Source organism: Megalopta genalis, chromosome 7 (genome assembly GCF_051020955.1).
Source record: "Megalopta genalis isolate 19385.01 chromosome 7, iyMegGena1_principal, whole genome shotgun sequence".
In the NCBI taxonomy this organism is placed as follows: Eukaryota; Metazoa; Arthropoda; class Insecta; order Hymenoptera; family Halictidae; genus Megalopta; species Megalopta genalis.
Window position 1 is genome coordinate 3,475,827 of NC_135019.1, and position 22,142 is coordinate 3,497,968.

Consider the following 22,142-nt stretch of genomic DNA (forward strand, 5'->3'; position numbering starts at 1 on the left):
AAAAGCCTTAAACTTTCGAACGTATATATGAAACTGAATAAAAACTATGTATATTACAACCTCGTTATCGAAACGACGATCGTCATGTAGACGTTCTACATGTGTTTCAGGTTTCACTTTATTATGCTAATCGCGCTTTGTCTGCGTACCGTGCAGAGAACAATCTCGCGAAGTTGTTAAATAAATCTCTTCACCATATATTCCTATATATTTATTTGTTACATCGGGTGTAATGGGCAAACGTTTGTCCACCAGCAATCGAATGCCAAGTTACATGAAACATCTAGCATACTATAATTATAATAAAATGAAATAATTAGTGGCGTAGTTAAATCTTTTTAGCTCATAAATAATGACAACCAGACAGAGATATAAATAAATATCTTCGTGAAATCTTACGCTATGTATTTGACAGCAATTAGCATCGGTAAGGGAACCACGGTCTGCCCATCCCAAAACTCTACTTGACAAATACGAGGTTGTTTGAAATTAAGATTTAAAGGTACTGTTTGGTTAATCGTTAAATATCTGGTTCCCGTTTCACGATCATTTTAAATCGCTCGAAAGGCTCGCTTTCGAGATAATGAACTATAATAGTTAAAGAGTAATTTTTAATTCAAAGCAGTGGATGTGAGAACGGCGACTCCTCTTTCGTAAAAACTGTGAGGATCTTGACTAGGAGCGATATTCAAGTCGACGGTAAAGAGCAACTCGGTGCGCGTGCTGTTCAGATAGACCGGCAAGGATAACTTCCCCATGCGAACCTCGTCGGTGGAGGATCGTATCCACCTCAACATGGTGACTGGTAAATCGGTCATGATCGTCGAAGTCAAGTACAGTTGGTTATCCTTGCAGTGTGCTCCTTGCAGCTTCAAGCCGGTCACCGCGAATGAACAATCGTCGGTTGCGATGTTGTCACCATCCCCTATAGTTACGTCCAATTGAAGTTCCTCCAGGGACCAACTGTTTGCTTGCGCTATGCATTGCCTCGTCGCCGTTATGTAGGCCTCCGGATTCAATAAACCTCCGAGCCAAACGGGGAAACTCTGAAAATTGCAGGTTCGAATCGGTAATAGGTAATCGACTGACACAAACAAAACATCTCGTCCGGACAAACCTTGATCTCCTTAGCTCCGCCTTGAGACACCAGCCGTGAAACTTCTTGCAGTTGCGACACTCTGTGACTAAAGTCCGTTATCCACTGTATGACGGTGCATCCTCGCGGGACAGTGTATCGCCTCCAACCGCCCGGTAAAATTCCTTTTACTAATTCCGACAACATGGTTCTATGATAATTGGTCTGTTTCTTCTTACCCTATGTGCACAGATTACAGAATGTACAGAACATAATATAAGAATATAATAATATATAATAAGAACATAATATAAGAATAATAATAAGAATAATATAAGAATGTACAGAACACAATAGTCACGAGCTCCATCGATAAGTAGACAAAAGTGAGGAGACAAGAAAAAGAAAGAGAGTCTCAACGACGACATACCTGACAAATCAAAACAACGTCTTCCAAATCGTGTATCACGTCTTGCAGCAACTTGGCGCCGCTGTTCACTTCCCGCTCGAAGTACCTGTAGAGCGGGTCCTTGATGTTTTCCACGGTTCTCCTCAAGGTCGGCAAATTCTTTGGAAGCAGTTGCAACCACGTCGACGCCGAATTGTGCAACGTCCTCATCCAGGACGGTCGCCCATCCGCCTCTGCCTCCCTAGGCGTATCCAAAGACTCCTCGTTCGAGTAAGCCAATTCGTCTTCGTCCTCTAGCTGCTGCATCTTCAACAACTTGGACACCAGATCAGTGCCCCTTGTCGTGAGAAGAACCTTCTCCGCGTTGTTCGGTAACCCAAGCCAAGAAGGAGTCTGCCTGTCGGATAGCGACTCGATCCACTTGAGGAAATGGTCCCTTCTTGTGCCGTCTGGCATGGTAATGTGTCTCTGGCTGCTCTGCAAACCGTCGATGTTGGCGACCAGCGCGAAGTCGGTCTCGAAGGATCTTGGGGTGAACAGTTTCCGAAGGAACGACGCCAGCAAACGTTGGTCAAAATCGTTGTCGATCTTGCCGCCGTAGATGCATTGAGACAGCAGCGTGACCAGGGCGTCCCAGGGCACCTTCTCCGGGGGCAAGTTGGTCCTTCCCATCGCGGTGGTCTCGATCCAAGTGTCGAGAGTGTCGCAAGCCACTCGCAGATCGCTCTCGTTGAACTCGTAGTGTTTGGCCCAGCCCAAGGGCGCGTAACGAAGCCGTTCCTGAACGATAGCGTGGAACCACGCGAGCAAGAAGTAAAGCCGAGCTCTCTCATTCGGTGCCCTCATCATCCTCGAGGCGGGCACAGTGCTGAAGGTTCGCAGAAGATTCGCCCTGATGCCTGGCGGTGGTTCGAACACGAATATTCGGCCGGCTCGTAGGAGGTTCACAGGTACTTTCGGGCTGATCTCCATGGTCAGGAATAGTCGGAAGCTGGCATGCGGCTGCAGACTGTGCAGCTTCTTCTCGAGCTGCACCAGCCACTGCGGCGCCAGGTGAACGTTCTTCAGTAACACCCATCTGCCAGCTTTCACGGCCATGTTTATCGCTCGATCGGCCTGGTTGAACCCTTCCGAAGAGCCGATCGCGATACTGGCTATCTGTTTACCCGATTCGGCGGCTAGATCGTCCACCCTGCCGGAGGCGTCGAATCCAGGCACCGAGCACAGCAACGCTGGCACCGTGGCTTTCAGCTCGTTCTCGACGACGGACGCGAAGTCGAGTTCCGCTTCCGCGGCGGCCATAAACGATTCGCCCAGCGCGCAGGTGATAACCAAGAACGCCGCGGCGATTACTCGGTCCGGTCGGAATGCTTGTATCACCAGCAACTGGTGCATAGCGGTCCCGGTCGGCGTGAGCGCCTTCTCTTCGTCCCAAAGCTTCGGCACGCAGGTCTCCGGTGTCGGCGATTGCAGCCACGAGTTGAACTCCTCGTTCTCCTGGATCTTCTCCGCGAGCTTCTTGAAAGCTGGCAGCCTGAGGCTCAACCTCATCATGGCCTCCAGCTGCTCGGAGCTCAGGTTGGGAAGATGCGGTCCACGGACGTTCAGCACGCCTTCCTTGCCGCGCAAGAAGAACGTGAACTCGCTGTCGTACGTCGACTCGGCGGCGATCCCCTTCAAGTGTATTCTACAGAGCAACAATGCGAACGTCAGTCTGTCGATGTGCAGCATTCCGCGCGCGATCCGCTCATAACACGCGGAGAACAGATTGCTCGTGATGATCGACAGTCTCTGCGTGTAGTCCGATAGATTGGACAGTCTTGGGTTTTGCGTCAGCACAGACGTGAAAACGTCCAAGAACATTTTCAGGGAGTACTGATACAGGAAGTGCACTTGGTTCAAACTGTCCATGGTGAAGTACATGTTCGAGCAGGCCTGCGACAGCGGCATGTACTGTTGAGAGACCGTTTCTATCTCGGCTATCACTTTGTCCGTTTCCTCGACCTTCTTGCTGATGTCGGCTGCCTCCTGTTTCAAGGTCTCCAGGGTCGTTATCACCGAGTCGTCGTCGAGGATCTTGCCCTTGGCGTCGTTCAGCGCTTGAAGCAACGATTTCTCGAGTTGCCTGAGTCGCAGATGGAACTCGCCCTGCAGCTTCAGCAGATCCGACCTCTTCTCGTCGATGTCCGGACGCTCGGCCTTGAGCACCTGGTTCAGACACTGGCTCTGCAGAGAGCTCCTGGTCACGGTGAAGTTGACGAAGGTGACGCGCGAGCAGATGTCCGGTGGGAATTCGACGGTCGGATCTCTCGTCGATAAGAAGATGACGAACGAGGGCGACAGATCGATGTCCTGATCGCCGAGGGTGATCAACACGCGGCCTCCTGTCCGCCTCAGTTCTCGGTTTAGAACGGGATTCAATATGGGATCGTAGTTTTCGACATCCTGCACCAGCAGAGGATTACCGAAACGCAGTGCGCTCTCAAGATTCTTTCTGAACGAGTCGTCCAAGAAGCTCGTTTTCGTGATCTTTCGATCCTTGAACTCGTTCATGATAAACTCGGTCGCCTGTCCGGATGGATCTATGATCAACGGGTATCTGTTAAATCGTTTCAGCATGATGGCATTCTCCGTACAAAGATCGTCCGTCGGCAGAGCGTTCGCTTGCCATCTGAGCCGCTCGTCGGGGTTCGATAGATATTCGGTTCTCGCGATGTCCGGCCGGAATTGCAAATTAGCCAGCTGCAAATGCTGGCACCAGGTGCTGAATAGATTTTGTCGATACTAAAATGTCAAAAGATAACGGAATAATAATAATAATAACAATAATAATAATAATCATGAGTAATCTTGTGTTCCTCGTTGAGCGAGTAGTACTATATATATATATATATATATATAGTATAACTATAGTAGTACTTATAGTAGTACTATATATATAATATAACTGGCCACTATATATTATATTATATTATTATATAATATATAATATAATATAATATATATAATAATATATAGTGTATAGTATAGTGTATAGTATAATATATAATATATATATAGTGGCCGGTTAAGTTAGTATAATATAAATAATAGTGACCAGTTATTATTTATAAATAATAACTGGCCACTATTATTTATATTGTATTCTGTATACTTACGTGCTGATCGAAATATCCAGCGTAAGCCAGGAAAGCGGACGATAATAGAACATCCCCGATGATGGTAGACATTTGGCTCTTGAAAGTTTCACTGGTCGCCTCCCATCGTTCCCTTTCGATCACCAACGATTTCAACAACGCTATAGAACGATCCACCTTTGCCTGTACACTTTCCAGATCAGCTTTGATAGCCTGCGCTTGAGAAATCAGCTGAGCATATTCCTCTTTGTACGAGGCTATACTTTGTTCCATTTGAGCGATCAAGTTCTTGACTTCTTCGCCCTTCTGTTTGTTAGTCTCGGCTTGTCTTTCCAAAGAATAGAGCTCGTCTCGAAGCGGCTCGACGCGTTTCAACATGTCCGCGTATTCGATCTGAAATTCAAGTACGATTCACAATTTTCGTGTCGCCCCTTATATTGGCCTTTATCGAAACGAATGTATTAGGGGGACCGGAAAGTAATGTTTCGTTTCTGCGCACGTCAGTATTCCTTTTTTTTGCATACTAATTTTTGCATACTAAAAATTTGCATACTAAATGAAAAAAGGTTGTTGACAATGAGGGTGATCACATCATTGATTGAAAATGAAAACTAGTTAAAAATTTATCTGTTTGAATTTAACGTAAACAAACAACATAACTTTCCGGTCCTCCTAATACAATCAAGAAACGTGTGCGATTACCTGTGCGGTAGCCCATTTGACGAGCGGCCCGCAAGCCAAACTGGCTCGGTTTACTTTTTCGAAATTGTAGTCAGGGTTGCTCAAATAACGACTCTTCATTTTCTCTCGTACCTCGTCCCTGTGTGTGAGAAAATATACGTGAGTGCAAAGCCATTGGACCATCCTTACTATATTACTTGATTATGCGATTTTGGTACACTTGGTTAACGAACGAAAACCCCGAATTTTATCATTTACTTTTCGTTACTACGGTATTACACACGAAATCGAAACAGGTTAGTAACAAGATAAGTAAACAACCTTTGTCTTTTGCATCATGCTTTGAGTAGTATAAATCAATTGTGCCTTGTGAAATCTTTTGCGAATGCATTTCGGTTTTTTCAGCTCTTTAGAGAGGTCTGTAAGATTTTTAGGTTCGACAACAGCAAGCACAGAGATTTTTCATTAGTTTTCTATAATACATGTACATTCGTGTAAGAACAAGTATTAGTGATACACGGAGTTAGGCTCGCGAGGATAACGATAACAGAACATTTTTCGTATCGACCGAACTCTGCGTCAACGAACAGTCAAGTTCGCTGATTCCTCCCGGTCAAGGTCAAGGAATTCGATCGTTCGTCAAGGAAATAGAAGAAACATGAAATGCATGCTTACGTAATGTCCTCGGTACTGAAATTAGAGACGATAGTATTGATAAAATTGTCTCTCATGATGACAGCGCGGATCGATTTCCAGTCGCTGGCGTTTTCGCCGAGCAACAAGCAGATAGATTCCAACGCGACCTTCACGATGGCCGGTGGATTCGCCATGGACCGAACTTCGACTAAATGTTGTTTCTTTATCGATTTCACCGCTATACGGAAAAATGAAACGAATTCGTTTAGATGCAATTTACAGTGAGGAACGCTGAGTGCAGGCACGGTGCAAATTAGAGAGATAAGTTACAAGTTACAAGAAACAAGAGAACAAGCTTCCGCCGGAGGGCTGCGTATCGGGTATGCCGGGAAACCTAGAAAGTTATTTACAAAACAGTATTGTACAGAGATATATTCATAGCGGAGGAGCCGATTCGAATGGTTTCTCGCTGTTACAGAGATTCGCGTACGCGCGTCTAAAACGTGTGTGTAGGTTTACAACATTTGTACACAGGCAAAAGATGTAACACGTATGGCGAAGCGGTTATTGGACCTCGAATCTGCCTCGACAAGTCCCCATATAATAATTCCGAATGTCATAATACATTCAGCGGATCCTAGATTATTGTTTCCTTACGTGATCTCCTCCGTGTTAAAGTTGACGATGGTCGGTATAAAGCTATCCTTCATAATGACGGCGCGAATCTGTTTCCAATCGGTCGCATTCTCCTCGAGCAACAGGCATATAGATTCTAAAGCGAGCTTTACGATGCTGGGAGGATTCGCCATCGAACGAATTTCGACCAGATACTGCCGCTTAATCCCCTTCACAGCTAGACTCATCGGAAATGTTTCAACGCAACGTATGTGGCATGCGTCGCTCAATATACTCAGTGATTCAGAATGTAATGTAGCAAGCAACGATCGCAGAAAGATACTTTTGTCACTTTCTGCGATTGTTGCTCTCTAATATATAATATATAATCTAATATATAACTAATATATTATATATATATATATAATCTATAAAACGTATAAACCAATGAAAAAGAAAGAAACAAGTTGAGGCGTCGACGCGTTAACGCTATAATACCTACCATTTTGTGCATCGATGACAGCCGGCTCGACCTGCGCCAGGTCGGCCATGACGTCGTCGGTTTTTTGATTAATGGCGACCGTTTGTATCGCCAACTGTTGTTGAATCTCCTGACTCTGTAACTTCTTCATTTCCGCCTCTTGTTGATCCATAATCATTTGTTTCAATTTCGCGTTGGCAGCTTCGTTCTTCGCATGCAACTCCTACGAACGAATGAAACTTCGTTAAGAAGAAATCTTCACGAAGTTCGATACTCCATTCACGGTAAAGATTTTACCTGGGACTTGATAGCCAAACTCTTCTGCATCTCTTCAACCTGCTCCACGGTCTCCGCAATCTTGCTCAGACCGACGTTCAAATGTAGCTGTTGCTCTTCCAAATCGCTCCTCTTCTCTTGATACAGTTTGACGAAATGATTGATAAAGTCCAAGTAATGCCGCGGTGTGATCGCCATGGTTCTGCTGCCCCGTTTAGCTAGTCTGGCGTTGGCTTTGTGCAGCGTTTGATGCACGTAGACGCACGCGTTGATCACGCCGTCTCTGTGAGATGGTTGCGCCGGTATCAACGAGCACACGGACGGGAAGAAGTCCGGGCACTTCCACACGGGTTTCTCCAAATCGACGCGACTGGTGAACTCTTTACCGACTTGGAAGAGCGCGTTGTCGGACCAGTCGCCGAACCAATTCAACACGCATCTGTTGAAGAGCGCGGGCGATGTCGCGGCCCGGTCTTTCAGCCCGTCCGTGCTTGGATTCATGGTGAACACCACGTGCAGGTTCTTCATTACTTGGCTGGTGAACCATTTGTAGAGCTCCTCGTTCGAATCCAACATCAATCCCTCGCGCTGCGCCCCTTCCTTGCACTGCGTCATCAGCGTCGTATACTCATCACCCTCGAACAGCCCGGGTACCTCGCCGTTCGCAAGCAATGTGTTCATACGCTCGAGAAAACCAGAATCCAACACGTTCGACTCGTCGAGTATGAATGCTATTTTCTCGTCCTTGCAACCAGAACGCCTCAACACCTGTCGCAAATCCTCGTCGAAGTCTTCGCCGGTGTACTTATTGTGCACCTGTTGAAACGAAGCTAGCGGTCAGTCGATTTTCATACGTTTCACCAAGTTTCACGCGTCAAATTGAAATACGTTATTCGAGAGCCTGAGGCCCATACCTTGATTTGGAATATCGACAAACCGTTCATCCACGCAACAAATCTAGACAGAGTCGTCTTACCAGCGCCAGAGACACCAATTAATAGTAAATGTCCCTGAGGCTGTCGGAAGATTCTGTCGATCCGTAAAACATGTTCTAGAACTTCGTCGAAGAGCACCAACGGTACGTCCAATTCCTCTTCGTAAAAGACCTTTAACCTTGCCCTGACATAATCGCGTAACTCTTGCCTGTTGACCGGCACGTAGTCCTTCGACAACCAATTGCTATACAAGATGGGTCTTGCCAATGCTTTTTCTCTGTCGACGCTCATGAAGTGTTTCATGGCGACGGTGTCTATGTTCTTATTCGTCCAAGCCCTTTCGGTGTCTTCCACCAGCCTGTCTTGGAAGAGGCGAAGCGCCTCGTGAGCCCACAACCGTACCAAACCTTCCACCGACAGGTTGTCGAGAGGACGAATTGCTTCGCAGATGCCGCGCACCCATCTGGTCATCTCGCGCGGAGAATAAACGTAATGCGGTTGCATGTCCTGAGTAAATTTCTCTTGCGAGGCCAGATAGAACTCAACCATCGCGTTCGTTAAAGGCTCCGCGTAGCCCCTCAACGATGGCGTTAGACTGAAACGAATGTTAGGATTGAACATTTTTCTTTGTTGACAAGCGCTGTTACATAACAGTTGGGAGGAAGTGCCCTTACCGAAGCATAGCGCGCGTGAATGTACCATAGATCTGTTTCAGAGAAGTCTCGCCTGGATAATCGACGTAAATCACTGGAACGTGTCGCAGGAATCTGTGACTTAGGGGCTTTCTTCCCGGATCGGTGGGAGGATTGCAGGCACCGACGAACTGTATTCTTTCCAAGGTCACCCAAGCTTGATCGCTGGTTCGATAGAAGCCCCTGTGCTCCACCAGTTGTCTGAGGAACGAGATCACGCGCTGCGTTCCATAATTATCCATGTCTGGTAGATTGATCTCGTCGCAGAACAGGACCAGCCACTTGCCCAATTGCACCGGCGAAAGGATCACGCCGTTCGGAGTCTTTCGATATTCGCAATAATGATCGAACGTCTTTAGTAACAGTTCCGGCGTGGTTGCCGACGAGAAGTTCAGTCCAACCACTTCCATGTCGGGTAGAGCTCGCAAGGCGGAGAAAAGAGTCATGGTTTTGCCGGAACCCGGTGGTCCGCAAAGCACTAGAAACGAAAACGTAAGCATTTAAGCATAGTATTGTAAAAATATTTTTTTCTAAGCTCATTTTTTTCGAAATTTACAAGGTTATCGATGTTTCTGTTTTTTACATATAATTGTATAATTTTTTGTATTACATCATGTAGTTGATGTAAAAATACGTTCAAATACGTACATTACATGATCTTGAAATTACCTTTGAGTTCAAAAATTGAATGAATGAATTGAAAACATCGATAATCTTGTAAACTTCGAAAAAGATGACCTCGGAAAAGAATATTTTTTACAATATTTATATTTATATTTATTATATTATTATATATATATAATAAATAAATATAAATATTGCAAAAAATATATATTATACTATATTATTATTATATTATTATATTATATTATTATATATAATAATATATATTATATATATATAATATAATATATATTACTATATATTATATTATTATATTTATTATATTTATTTTTATATATTATTTTATTTATTTTTTGCAATATTCTTTTCAAACCATTCTAATAGCACAGAAAATGTTTTTTGTACCCCTACAATTAGAAGAGATATTTAGGTAACTGTGTAAGTATATAATCACATAACTATGTATTACCGATTGGTTTATGTTCTGCTAACCACGTGTACAGCAGACTCTCATGCCTGACCGTGTCCAGAGTCGGCACAACGATGTCTGGACTGGCAACTTTGTGCGTCTCCACTTCGATCTGAGGAACCTTGTTGCTCCACGGCAACCATTCGCCGTGAATACTTACTTCGAAATCTATAATTGGAATGTTAGTCTGCGACGGCAGAGGCACCGTTGTAATAGACCTGACAAAGTCTCCCAAGTCGGACCTAACTTTCAGCTTGGCATCCCCGGCGAAGCTCCAGAGCAAAGCGTATATCAAACACTTCGGCATATAACGCTCCAGCTGTTCGTACGGCAGTGGGAAATCCACGTGCGCGTGATTATATTGCAAAACGTTGCGCACCGATTGATTCAACATGGAGAACAGGGAGCTCAGTGCTCGCAAACGCGTGAAATCCATGATATGCTCTTGCTTCATAGCGTATTCCAAGCATCGAACCACCATGCCATCCGGTGCAAAGTAGCTCTGCAAGATGCTGGCAACTTCCCTCTGCACCGCCACGACAGGATGCATGGTGGCCTCTTTCTCTGGCGCCTTCTTGTTCAGGTTATCCTCTTCGCCGTCCTCGAGCGGAATGTTTCTCAACCGCAGCATGTAGTTCTCGAATATCATTTCCGTGGAGAGCACGTCTTCGGAGAACCAAACCATGCCGCAACGGGACACGGTGGCCAACGTTGCGTACTTCAAATCCTGAACCTCGAACATAACTCTCACGTTCGGCGGCAAACTCAGTCGCTCGCCGTTCGGCAGAGTCAGCAGTTTATTGTCGTCCAGCACGGAGTTCAGGTTTTCAACCCATTCCGGATCGACGTCGCCGTCGAATATGATCCATTGACGTTTATTTATCTCGCCTCTGACGTTGTCGATAATCTTTCGAAGAATGTGCGTGAACAGACCGTCGGTCCATTCGCGCGTATTCGGGTCCAATACGCCGTACAACGTTTCCTTGCTAATCGCTTTCGGATCGATCACGTGCGCGACGCCTTCCACACCCTCGAATCGCTCCAAAGCTTTCAAGAGCACCTTCCACGCCATCGTTTTACCGGAACCGCTTGGTCCGACCATCATCAGTCCGTGATTCAGGTTGCAGATTTGATACAGTTGGAGCACCTAAACGAAATAATTGTTAGATTTCAGAGATTCCGTGGGTATGGTAGAACAAGCAACAATGAGAATCATGAGAATTCACAAGACGGAATACCATCTATTTGTTACATGTATATACGTGAAATAATATTTAATGAGCGACACCTAATCGCAATTTTCATTTTCTCACCTTTCCTAGCCAGGTCCCACCGACTACTTCCTGAGAGTGCGTACAATATAAATAGTTTACAGATTAAGAACACATCCTCTGCATTGTATCATAATTTCGTAGTAAACACAAATAAAAAAAGAGTAAAAAAGAAAATTTTAAAAAGAGAGAAAATATAAAATTACAATTCTCAGAAAGTTACATTCATTTTGTAGTTTTGTTTGATTTCACTTTTTGTTTTGTTTGATTCTACCGATTGATTTCGTGCAGCTATATCTTAGATGAAGGCGAATTTAGTGCTGGTAAGATGATTAGTCTCCATCAACCGAACACTGTGTTACGCTATTACCTTTTCTTGCCATGCGCCACCTTGTTCGTCGCCTTCGCCGCACACAAGATATTCCTGCATGCAAACCTTTCTAATTTGACGCTTCAATTCTGAAAGTGTACCATATTGTTGACTCATGAGAGAAACGATAAAATGAGATTCGAAGATAACGATAGATCAAAGCGAATATTATATTACCTTTCATCTCGGCCCGAGTATAATTCACATTCGGGAACACGTCGTTCAACAGACTGAACAGCAAAGGGATATCCTCGGCAACCAACTTTGGCACCATTGTCTCGCAAACGGACTGAATAAGGATTTCTTGTTCTGGCAGATTTTCAGCTATCGACGCCTCGTCGATGTTCGTTTCGCCACGGTTCTGCATGCCTTCTTTGATCTTTTGTATACGATCGCGTTTCACGTTACCGGCAGAGATCAGCACCGATTTCAGGGCTCGTAGACCGAAATCGTAATGAGACTGATCCGAAAGTTGTTCGTCGCACAGTCTGGAACGTATAGAAACGTGGTATTTTATTGCAAAGCATTACGAAACGTAGGTTAGCTATGGATAAAGAATTCCTTTAAGCGAGTTCTTTGAAAATAATTGCTCACTTGAAGAACGGTACAATCTTGCAGGCTAATTTCTCGGCCGATCTGAATCCTTGACTGAAAAGCATAACTTCGGCGATCAACTGCCTGTCCGGCGTAGTCATAGCCAGTGATCTGAATAGTTTCTTCAAGTTGTCGGGAAGATTCGATCGTCCAGCATAACCAGGATTCATGGTGATGAAGATCGCCATATCCGTGGACACCTTGACTTGTTTACCGACCAGTTCCACGCAGAGGGTTCCTTCTTTCTTCCCTTCCATTTGACTCTTCAATGCTTCCTGGATGGTTTGTACTTGTTGAGAGACAGCCGAGAGCATCCTCTCCTCCAGACGATTGAATTCGTCGAAGCAACCCCACGCGCCGACTTGACAGAGACCGACGAAGATGCGGCCCATGGCCTGGAAAGTTATAGATAAATATATTAGGTTGACAAGGGTGAAATTTGTAGTTAATAATATTGCCAACTTCAACAATTTATTATTTGACATTGGCTTAATATTTTACCGTTCTGTTTTTTTTTATTGGAAAGTTACAAATCTCGCTTGTTTAAAGAAATTATTTTAAGCTCTAAAAAATATTGAAAACTTTTTTAAAAATTAATTTCGTTGAAAATGGAACAGTCGAAAATTCGCACTATTATGAAGTATGAGTTCTTACGTGGAACTACGAAATAGACGCGTGAAACATTAATAGTGTATTTGGCTCTAGTGTAACTAAAACAGCAGACAGTATCAAATTGGTTTGCCAAATTTTGTACAGGTTATTTTGACCTCAACAATAAGCCACGCGTTTGCTCAGAATCAAAGGTTATCACACCTGTCTAGCGCAGGTGAGATTCGTTATGATTTTATGAAACCTGGCTCACCGATCATGGCAGAAATATACTGCAACCAACTGGATGGAATGATGCAAAAACTTAAAAAAAAACAGCCTAGATTGGTCAACAAATCGATTCCCATCTTATTGCATGATAACGTTAGATCACACACTGCACAAATGACTGTGGCAAAACTACAGGAATTGGAGTTGGAACTTCTTCATTGTCCTCCATACTCATCAGACCTAGCCCCCACTGTCTGTCACATCTTCCACAATTTGAACAATTTTTTAATAGGAAAACAATTTAATTCCGACAATGCTGTAAAACTGGTCTTCCAGGAATTCATTGACTCTCGTCCGCCAGGGTTTTATATCACCGGCCTGAACAACCTGCCGCTTAAATGGCAAAAGTGCATAGACAATATGGGTGCATACTTTGATGAATAAAATAATTCCTCATATTTGTAAGTTATGAAACAACTTTGCCTTCTTTTCTAAAAATTTCATACTTGACGACCTGATATAAGATAAGTATATAAGGCTACAGAAACGAAAACAGTTTTACATAGAGAAAAAAGGAGAACACATATCAGCAATGGTTCTGTTTCATATCTGTTATTATGATGTGCGTTACCTGAAAGTCGAAAGTCTCGTCGCAGTTGAACACCAGCACGAATCTTCCTAGCTGATGACCCAGAGCCTTGACCGACTCAGTTTTTCCTGTTCCAGCCGGTCCGAACGGAGAACCTCCGAGCCGAGCTTCCAGAGCCTGAGTCATGGTCAAGTAGCATCTGTCCGTTAAAGGCGTTTGCACCAATCTATCCTGTACTCCCAAGTATTCGAAGCCGTAGAAAAACTTGGCGTTCGCCATGTGTATGGTGAGCTGTTGCAAAACCTCTGTCTGCCTGGGATCGAAGTAAAATCTCATCTCGCAAAGCCACTCGAATGCTTTCGGATTGGAGACCTTGTTCGCGATCAGCCGCCTCGTTACCGTACGTTTGTGGACAAACTCGTTGATCAGGTGTTCAAGCTTCTTCCGCCTCAAGGGTGGCTGTTCTTGCAGCACCGAATCCGCCAACACGTTCAGAGTACCCTCGACTTGTATCAAGACTCTTTCCAGAGGGTCTTTGCTGGGATCGGATTGCGCTTCATGCAGAGCCGCCTCGACGTCCTCCGACCATAAAATCTGCGCTGCCAGAACTATAATTTGCGCTTGGTAATTGTCGCACCAAGTCATGAACGCTTGCGAGTTCATGTTGCCGTCTTTGAACTGTTTGATATCCTGCACCGCACGGGCTAGACTCGACGCCAGCGTGACTCTCATCTCTTTTTCCACCAGGGTCAACCATTCGTTGATCTTCGGATGATCAACGGTGGAGACCGGATTTTGGAAGAGCACCTCCTCCCCTTCTCTCGACGCTATACCCGTGATCACGGTGTTGTCATCGTTGAGGAGAATAGCTGCCACACCGGCGAACATCTTCTTAAAGTGCTTCTGCAGTCTCGCTATGTTCTTGCTGTTGCCAATAATCTCGAGCAAATCCTCGTCGCCGACAAAGTAAAACCGGGGAAACGAGGTGCGTTCCCTCTCGAGGTACTCGCCCAAAGCCTTCTGAATCTTTCCAAGCAGATCGGCTAGACGTTCGAGGGCTCTTTGCACGCCTGGAATGTTGAGGACGTCCATGACCATCGGGGATTTCGATACCTTCTTCATCAGACCAAGAAACTCGGAACTGATGCTCTGGAACCGGGACGTTTCAACCGGTAACAATGTCTTGATGTCGGCACTGCCCGAGAAGATGCCTTCCAGGTAGACCCAGCGCCTCTGCACGTCTATCCAGACGTCGAACAACGCGTTGATCCTGTTCAATTTCTCTTCCCAGGTCAACGCTTCCTCCTCGAATACTTTGTAGTACGGCGACAGTTTCATCGCGGCGACGGAATTAATGTGTTCTTTGACTTTGTTGAAGAGATCGTCCCAGCCGCGTATCAACTTGCATTTATTCTGATAATTGATCAAATCCAATTCGTAGGTCTGCCAGGACTCGCGAACCTGCTTCAAAAACTCTTCCAACGCCATCTCGCCCTGCGCGACGAGGATGATGTCTTTGACTATGCTTTCATTCTTCTGAAGATTCACGTCCCAAACTTGGCCGAGAGTGAGGTCGCTCAACACCCAGTTGACCCGGAGCTGTTTCGTCAGCTGTTTCCAGTGTCTCTCTTTGAGCGCGTCCGATTTCAACTCAACGATCAGCATGTTGACCTTCGTGTAACTCTGCAGCATCTTCTTCACGTATTCGTAAGAGGAGTACTGCCTCAGCCTGGCTGGCAGCTCTTTCAGCTGGGCCATCATCGTGTCCAGCTGTTGCCGCAATTTTCTTGGTTGCACCGAGAGCCACGGTTTCTCTCTGGTTTCGTCGATCTGAGCCCATATCTTGGACAACTCCGACCAGACGCCTCTTAAGTCTTGAAGCTCCTCGAAGACGACTTGCATCCTATCTTCGCTGGTGGAAACGCCGCCGGGCTCCTGCAACTCCAAAGCTTCTTTGGCCTTCGCAACATTGTCTCTCTCCTCTTTCAACCTGGCAAACTTGCTTTCGAACAGCTGCAACTGTTGCAGAGCGTCGTCCGGCCTCAAGTGACCCTCGACTGGTTTGCCCCTTTCCCAATCGCTCAAGAAATCGGTGGTTCGGATCTCGACGGCTTTGTCCTCGGCGACTATCTTCATCTGCAACGACGCCACCTGCGTTTGTATGCTGGTGTCTTTTCTCTTGAGTATCTCATTGAAAGCTCCCCATTCACCCTCGATATTATCCACGTGCAGCCAAGAGGATGGAAACTGGAATCTTTGCCGCTCCAGTATCCTCTGACTCTCGCGGTATATATCCACTTGTTTCTCCCAAGCTTTCATCTTACGTTTCAATGACTGGACATACGTGATCAGCCCGACCGCGTCGGAAGTACTGGCAGCTTCGATCGATTGCTGTTCCAAATCACTTCTGGACTTGGACACTTGCGAATGGAAGCTCGCCATCTCGTTGCCGAGGAGGGTTCCGAATTTACCGAGGGTCTCCTTGTGCCAGGAGTCATATTTCAGCGACACTTTGCTCTGCACCTTCGCGTAATCGATGATCACGGGGCCGAATTCGCGTCTGGTGTCCGACGTGTCGAACGTGGTCCTAGTTTTCTTGATGTCGTTCAGACATTTCATCCAGAGATTTATGTTCTCCCGCAGTTTGCCGTACAGGTTGTCCGGCTGCAAGTCCCAGAGCGCCTGATAGCGTAACCACTGATCCACGTAATCGGCAACGTCCTTCATCTTGGACTCGACCGCTTCGTAAGCAGCCTCTAACGGCTGCTTTCCGGAGGGCAGCTTCGTGAGCAAATTCCGATAAGTGGCCGACTCGGGTTTGTCCAGACCGACTTGATATCGCGAGCTCTGGAGACGTACTTGAGACGTGACGATGGCTTGCCAGGCGAACAGTTGCTGCATTATCTGGAATCTCGCGTCCTCGATGCTCGGATACAGATACATCGTTTGATTCGTTATGCGGACCTCGTGAATCTGATTTTGAATCTTCGGATCGCCGCCCGGTTTGTGCGTAGGTTGTGATGGAGCGTCCGTGTCCATGCTCAAATCCACCTCTTTCTTTTGACCGGTTAGTGCATCCGTCCATGCTTTGATCCCAGCTTCCAATCTGGCCGCCAAATTCTTCTCCACCTCCTCGTCGAGTCGGGACACCCATATGTTCAAGTTCGAATAATTCTTCAGTGACAGTTCGTCCACGGCTTTTTGAATTTTCGAGAGGATATCGGCGAACGTGTTCGCTGAATACGGACAAGTTTCGAGGGAACGAACGTCAACGTCCAGTTGCTCTTCAACGACTACAAGGTCCTCGACTTTCTCTTGGAACGAAACGACAGCATCGGACAGACGTTGCACGTACGGATCTAGTTTGTAACTTTCCCAAATAAGGCCGATTCCCTGAATTCGAAAGAACGGAAATTTTATATATTTATATAAAATATATATAAATTATTTATTTATAATTATTTATTATATTTATAATTATAATAATAATAATAATAATTATTATTATTATTATTTATAATTATTTATATATAAATTTATATAAAATATATATATAAAATTTTATACATTTATATATATATATTTTATTTAATACAGCTCACCTCAGAGATAAGCGATAACACATCGTTGCGCATCCCAGCAACTAACGGTACGATGCTGGCCTTGTCTTCGATCTAAATAGAAATTACAAAACGTTATCGAATCGATCACTTAAACGTTACATTCCGTAAGAATACCAATACTGTTTGTACAACATAAATTACGATTTATAAATTACCATTCAATGATTGTACATACAAAAGATGCAAACAAAAGTTTCATGTGTTCATAGCAAATCCTAAAAAACTTCATATACGTAGATTCGTATCTGCGGTTTACTTGTTACAGAAATAGAGAAATACAAGATGTCACCATATCAATTGCAAGCAATTTTCGGCATATGCGGATGGTCTAACTTTTTCAAATGAATCACAACTGAACAATGGAAATTCAACCTGGAGCGAGAAATCAAATTGGCGGGTATCTGATAAGTATTTTAGAGCAGACGAGCGACAGTGAAATTAGAAATTTGTAAGCTTTGAGAAACCTCGAATTCAAAACGTTTCCATGTTTTATCTTTGAAAACCAAAACGAGACAAAAACGAGACCAAAAAACCAAAAGATAATATATGACAAACAACCAATAATTTGGCTTCCTTCTCTTTGCAAATTACAAGTTACCTACTAATTATTCGATTCGTTACAAGTTTATGCTAGTTTCTTTCGATAATTCATTGTACTAAAACAAAATCATGTTGCAGTACAGATCGTTCTACGAGAGCTAAGCAGGCATTACATTAATTCGCATATGTAGGCAAGATGCATAATTCCTGAAAGCATCATACATGACTACCTTCAGTGCGGGGCAGTGGGAACTCCGATTGGTAAGCTAAACATGTTGGAGATCCAAGAAATTAGAAATATCAATAAAACTATAACGATATATACCCTTAAACTGGCACTATTCCCTATTATTTTCTATCTTATTTGATTTTCTAAAGATGTTAAATATTCTGTAATAATTGTATACATATATATATATATAAATGTTTGTAATAATGATAATCCTGATGCAAAACATTGAAAAATATAAAAGTTAGTTTCCATGGAATAAAGAATTCCTTTTTAAAAGTTTGCATCAATTCCCGAACCGATCGTTCGAATATGAATGCACAGAACGGTGATATATTACCTTCTCGAGCGTTCTCTCGTAAGTTCTGATGCTGTCGATCAGGCTGATTGCGAACGGGTACAGCTGATTGGCTTGATGCGCTTTGTTTACAATTGGCAATGGTACACGAAATCCAAGGTTACGAAGATTTCTTACTTCCTTGGATAACGTGATGATCTCAGGAAGAAAATTGACTTTTAACTTCAACACGTTGCCACGACCCGTGCGCGATCGTACATTTTCTATCGCGAAAATCCTCCCGGTAACGCCCAGATTTCTTTGTTGTACTTTTCGCACCCAATCGTTGAAAATTTCTTGGGTCGACAGTTTCATACGAAAACTATCTCCGTCCGCTTTCAATGTTTGTCCTTCAATGTGACTCTCCCATCCTTTTCCTAACGAAAAAAAGAAAGATAATCATTGAAAATTTTACGACTATGCACATATCAAACCAAGAGCTTCATATACGTACCTAAAACGTCTTCGACCCGTTTCAAGTACATCGTAAGCTGATAATCTATTTGTTTCACCCAAATAATGGAACCGGCAACGGGAGGCAGATCTCTGACGGTACTCATTTTACAGCATTTGCTTTGTGCGTATTGAACCTAATAATTATAGTAGACCAGTGATAATGATGATCGTCATGATGTTCATATTAATAATAATAATAGTAATAGAAATAACAATAACAACAATAACAGTAATACAATGTTCAAAACAAATGCAATATTTTTAATCGATTCCATTGTTCTTTGGTTTACCTTAAACTTTTTGTGTAAAGCCTCAATATCATCCTTCACTCTTTGTATCAGTTGCGTTTGATATTCTCTGATAGCACCTCGTATGTGTGGCCTCACGAAAAGCGCATTGAAACGCGAAAAAATTCGAAACATCTCATTTGCATTCTTTGCAGTGCCCAACTGGTCCCTCAGATGCGCTGTAATCCTAGCCTCAACCCTTTCTATGCGCTCCTCGTATCTATGAACGGCAGCTTTCCAAGATTCTTGACCTTCTTTGCTGATGTCAAGACAATCGATTTCTTTGACATTTTCGTACGCTAAATTTACTTCGCTTATCGCATTTGCATCCGCGGCATCGAAAGCATATTCTACCTTTACGTTGTCGGTATCAGGGTTTTCCATTGTGGTATTGTTATTACTCTGGACTGTAGGTCTGAGCACGCGAACAATCACTGTCCTGAGCTGTTCGTGTTGCAGACGGAAGTGACGCATATGTTCCATTCTGTTTTCCAACTTTTTGTGAGTCGGTGAAACCCTCCACAACATTTTTATATGTTCGTCGCGTTTCTTTTTAACAAGATCTCTCAACAATCCAGTCAACTTTTCATACTCATCGTCCCACGTGTTAAATACTTGGAAACATTGTCCCATAACTTTTTCGAACTCGTCAAATGGAATGTGCATCAATCTTCTTGTACCCAATACTTTTAAAAGTTGCTGTCCTAGATCCCTGGAGATAGCTTCCATCAATCTTAATGTTCTTTGAATAGGATATTTTGTGCTTCGAATTTTTCGAAAGTGAATGAAGATTTGTTGAACACTGGCTCTTATTCTTTCAAGTTCCGTGGCAGATAATAGATCATTGATTGGAAAGTCTTTCATTAAAGGATTATAATCGTTGACGGTATCCAAAGCTTGTTGCAGGCCAGTGTCTGTATCGAAACTAACAGTTGCATGAAATCTTTTTCCATGCTTCAGTATATCCAGTGTTAACGAAATATCTATGCTTTCCCGCTTCTCTTGTATTCGATGTAATGCTCGTTCCAAATTCAACCAGAAAGAAATCTCCTGAAGGGCAGTGCCTGATTCTGGGTCACGGTTCAGTTTAGTTACCTACAACAATATAATTAGTAGTATAGAGAAGCATATAGCATAAAGAACACCAAACCGAAGAATATTAATGGTTTACCTTTTGGATTTCTTTTATCCATCGATTAACACCATTTTGCAATTGGTTCAAAAACGTAGAGTCTTCGACTTTATCGCCGAAATCTGCTACTTTTGGCTTACGATTTTCTTCTATGCATTGTTTAATTACTTGTGCCACGACCGGATGAATTTGTAAGGAAATTTCGGGGATATCTATATTTTGTTGGAGATGTAACAATCCCATTTCCAACTCTGCTATTTTCTTTTCAACCGTCGGTGCCATTTTATCTCCATCTCTATCTGCACGACCGGTCTCTTTCACATAACTTTTAAAATACGGAGCAATTGTTTTACTTATAGCATGCAATGTTTCATAAGGTGGCCCATCCGAGAAGGTAACTAAACGTAGTTGCGAATGAATAGACTTGTCAGCCTCGACTATTGTTCCTCGTTTTGTTAAAACTAAGGAGGCCATTTTAGGATTAGTGAAATGTATCTCGTTCGATATATACAAAACAGAATTCTCTTTTTCTTCGTCTCCTTCATTGCTGTCTTCTTCTAAAAGAGAATAGATTAAATAAAACATAATATCACATGTAAATAGGAATTACTAATGCATATGAACCAAAAGTAATTCGACTTTCATAGCATTCTTACACAAATTGTGCAACTGCAAATGTTGTGTGTGTGTGTGTGTGTGTGTGTGTGTGTGTGTGTGTGTGTGTGTGTGTGTGTGTGTGTGTGTGTGTGCGTGCGTGCGTGCGTGCGTGCGTGCGCGTGCAAAAACTATTATCTATATATATAAATTTTTCCTAATTAATACAAATTAAAAAGCGTAGCGCGTGAGTTTCTTCTTAATAATTTTCCTATGGAACACCCTGTCGCGAGGAAATACGAAAATGAAACCATAATCGATGCGTAAAATTGCGCACCGGCACATTTTCATAACTCGGACAGATGTATGGTACGTGTGTATGTGTTAATAAAGAATGGATTTATAAAGAAATAGAATGCGATACTATCGTTGGACGTATCGACTATATTAGAAGATGAGTCATATAGAAGACAGATGTAAATGAACCGGACAAGTGGCAAGCAGCACATTAATTTTCAGCGTACGTTTCCATTGTCGAGGTTTGATGTACCGTTGTATCGAAAGACCGCAATGGAGGATATCGCGAGAGGGCAGAGTGCAAAATTTCCAACGGCAATGCGGTTAATGATTTATCGCGTATCACGTATTGCCCTTATGGCTCGTAAGCTTACGGACTCGTCCTTACCTTTGCTAGAACTCCTTTGTATATAGAGCGCCCACACTTGAGAATCGCTTAAAAATTTTCTAATACACTCTTGGTTGTTCTTGTCCTCGAAAGCAGAATCGAACGCGGGTGGTAATACATCTTCGTCGGGTAAAAGGACCATTATAACTTTTTTTAAATAAGTAACAAACTCCCAATATTCTACCACTATAACAGTTTGAGACTCCGGGGACGGTTCCCCGGAGCCGTCCAAGGAGTCACCCATCCCGCGGTAATCGGTATCGCAAAATCTTGGAAATCTTGAGCGGGTGATCCGTCGACCCCCGCTCTCGGATCAACTCAGATCAACTGTCACAACGGGTGATGACGATCTATAAGATACATAGACTACATACAACACAGAACTACAATTATGTGCATATACTGTATATCGTAATGCACTAGAAACTTGCAGGGATCTACCCCCCCCCCCCCCATCATATGATATCTCGTCCAATATAATTATCTACCTACCTATACACGAACTATACCTAAGAGTCCCCACTATCGAAATATGTTTTACTTTTTCGCGGACACTCTATAGGGTATCCCAAAAATGTCTCGCAAT

At 43.7% G+C, this 22,142-nt stretch overlaps 1 protein-coding gene across 10 annotated transcripts; it reads right to left on the bottom strand.

Annotated features, from left to right (window-relative positions):
* Positions 1 to 196: 196 nt before the first annotated feature.
* Dhc64C (dynein heavy chain, cytoplasmic) lies at positions 197 to 21,888 on the bottom strand. 10 transcript variants are annotated; one of them, XM_033485204.2, is made up of 23 exons: positions 21,557 to 21,888; positions 20,317 to 20,831; positions 19,149 to 20,240; positions 18,857 to 18,992; positions 18,406 to 18,779; positions 18,067 to 18,102; positions 17,276 to 17,347; positions 13,716 to 17,066; positions 12,266 to 12,660; positions 11,849 to 12,159; positions 11,672 to 11,760; positions 11,344 to 11,373; positions 10,031 to 11,177; positions 8,920 to 9,415; positions 8,225 to 8,840; positions 7,332 to 8,126; positions 7,056 to 7,257; positions 5,978 to 6,176; positions 5,324 to 5,441; positions 4,643 to 5,014; positions 1,506 to 4,268; positions 1,118 to 1,315; positions 197 to 1,046 (listed from the first exon to the last, which is right to left on the bottom strand). In XM_033485204.2, exons 1-23 carry the CDS (start codon positions 21,798 to 21,800, stop codon positions 612 to 614), a joined length of 13,986 nt encoding a protein of 4,661 aa, XP_033341095.1. In that variant the 5' UTR covers positions 21,801 to 21,888; the 3' UTR covers positions 197 to 611. The 10 variants fall into 10 exon arrangements, with proteins under 10 accessions (XP_033341095.1, XP_033341094.1, XP_033341096.1 ...); XM_033485203.2 differs by having other exon boundaries at positions 20,317 to 20,834; XM_033485205.2 differs by lacking the exon at positions 5,978 to 6,176 and adding an exon at positions 6,596 to 6,791 and having other exon boundaries at positions 20,317 to 20,834.
* Between the last annotated feature and the right edge of the window lie 254 nt (positions 21,889 to 22,142).

Coding starts and splice junctions, on each gene's coding strand:
- Dhc64C (XM_033485203.2), bottom strand. CDS start 21,800: ATGGGTGACTCCTTGGACGGCTCCGGGGAACCGTCCCCGGAGTCTCAA. Junction 17,348..18,066: donor CCCACTGCCCCGCACTGAAG/GTAGTCATGTAT, acceptor ATTTCTATTTAG/ATCGAAGACAAGGCCAGCAT. Junction 4,269..4,642: donor CTGGATATTTCGATCAGCAC/GTAAGTATACAG, acceptor TTGACATTTTAG/TATCGACAAAATCTATTCAG.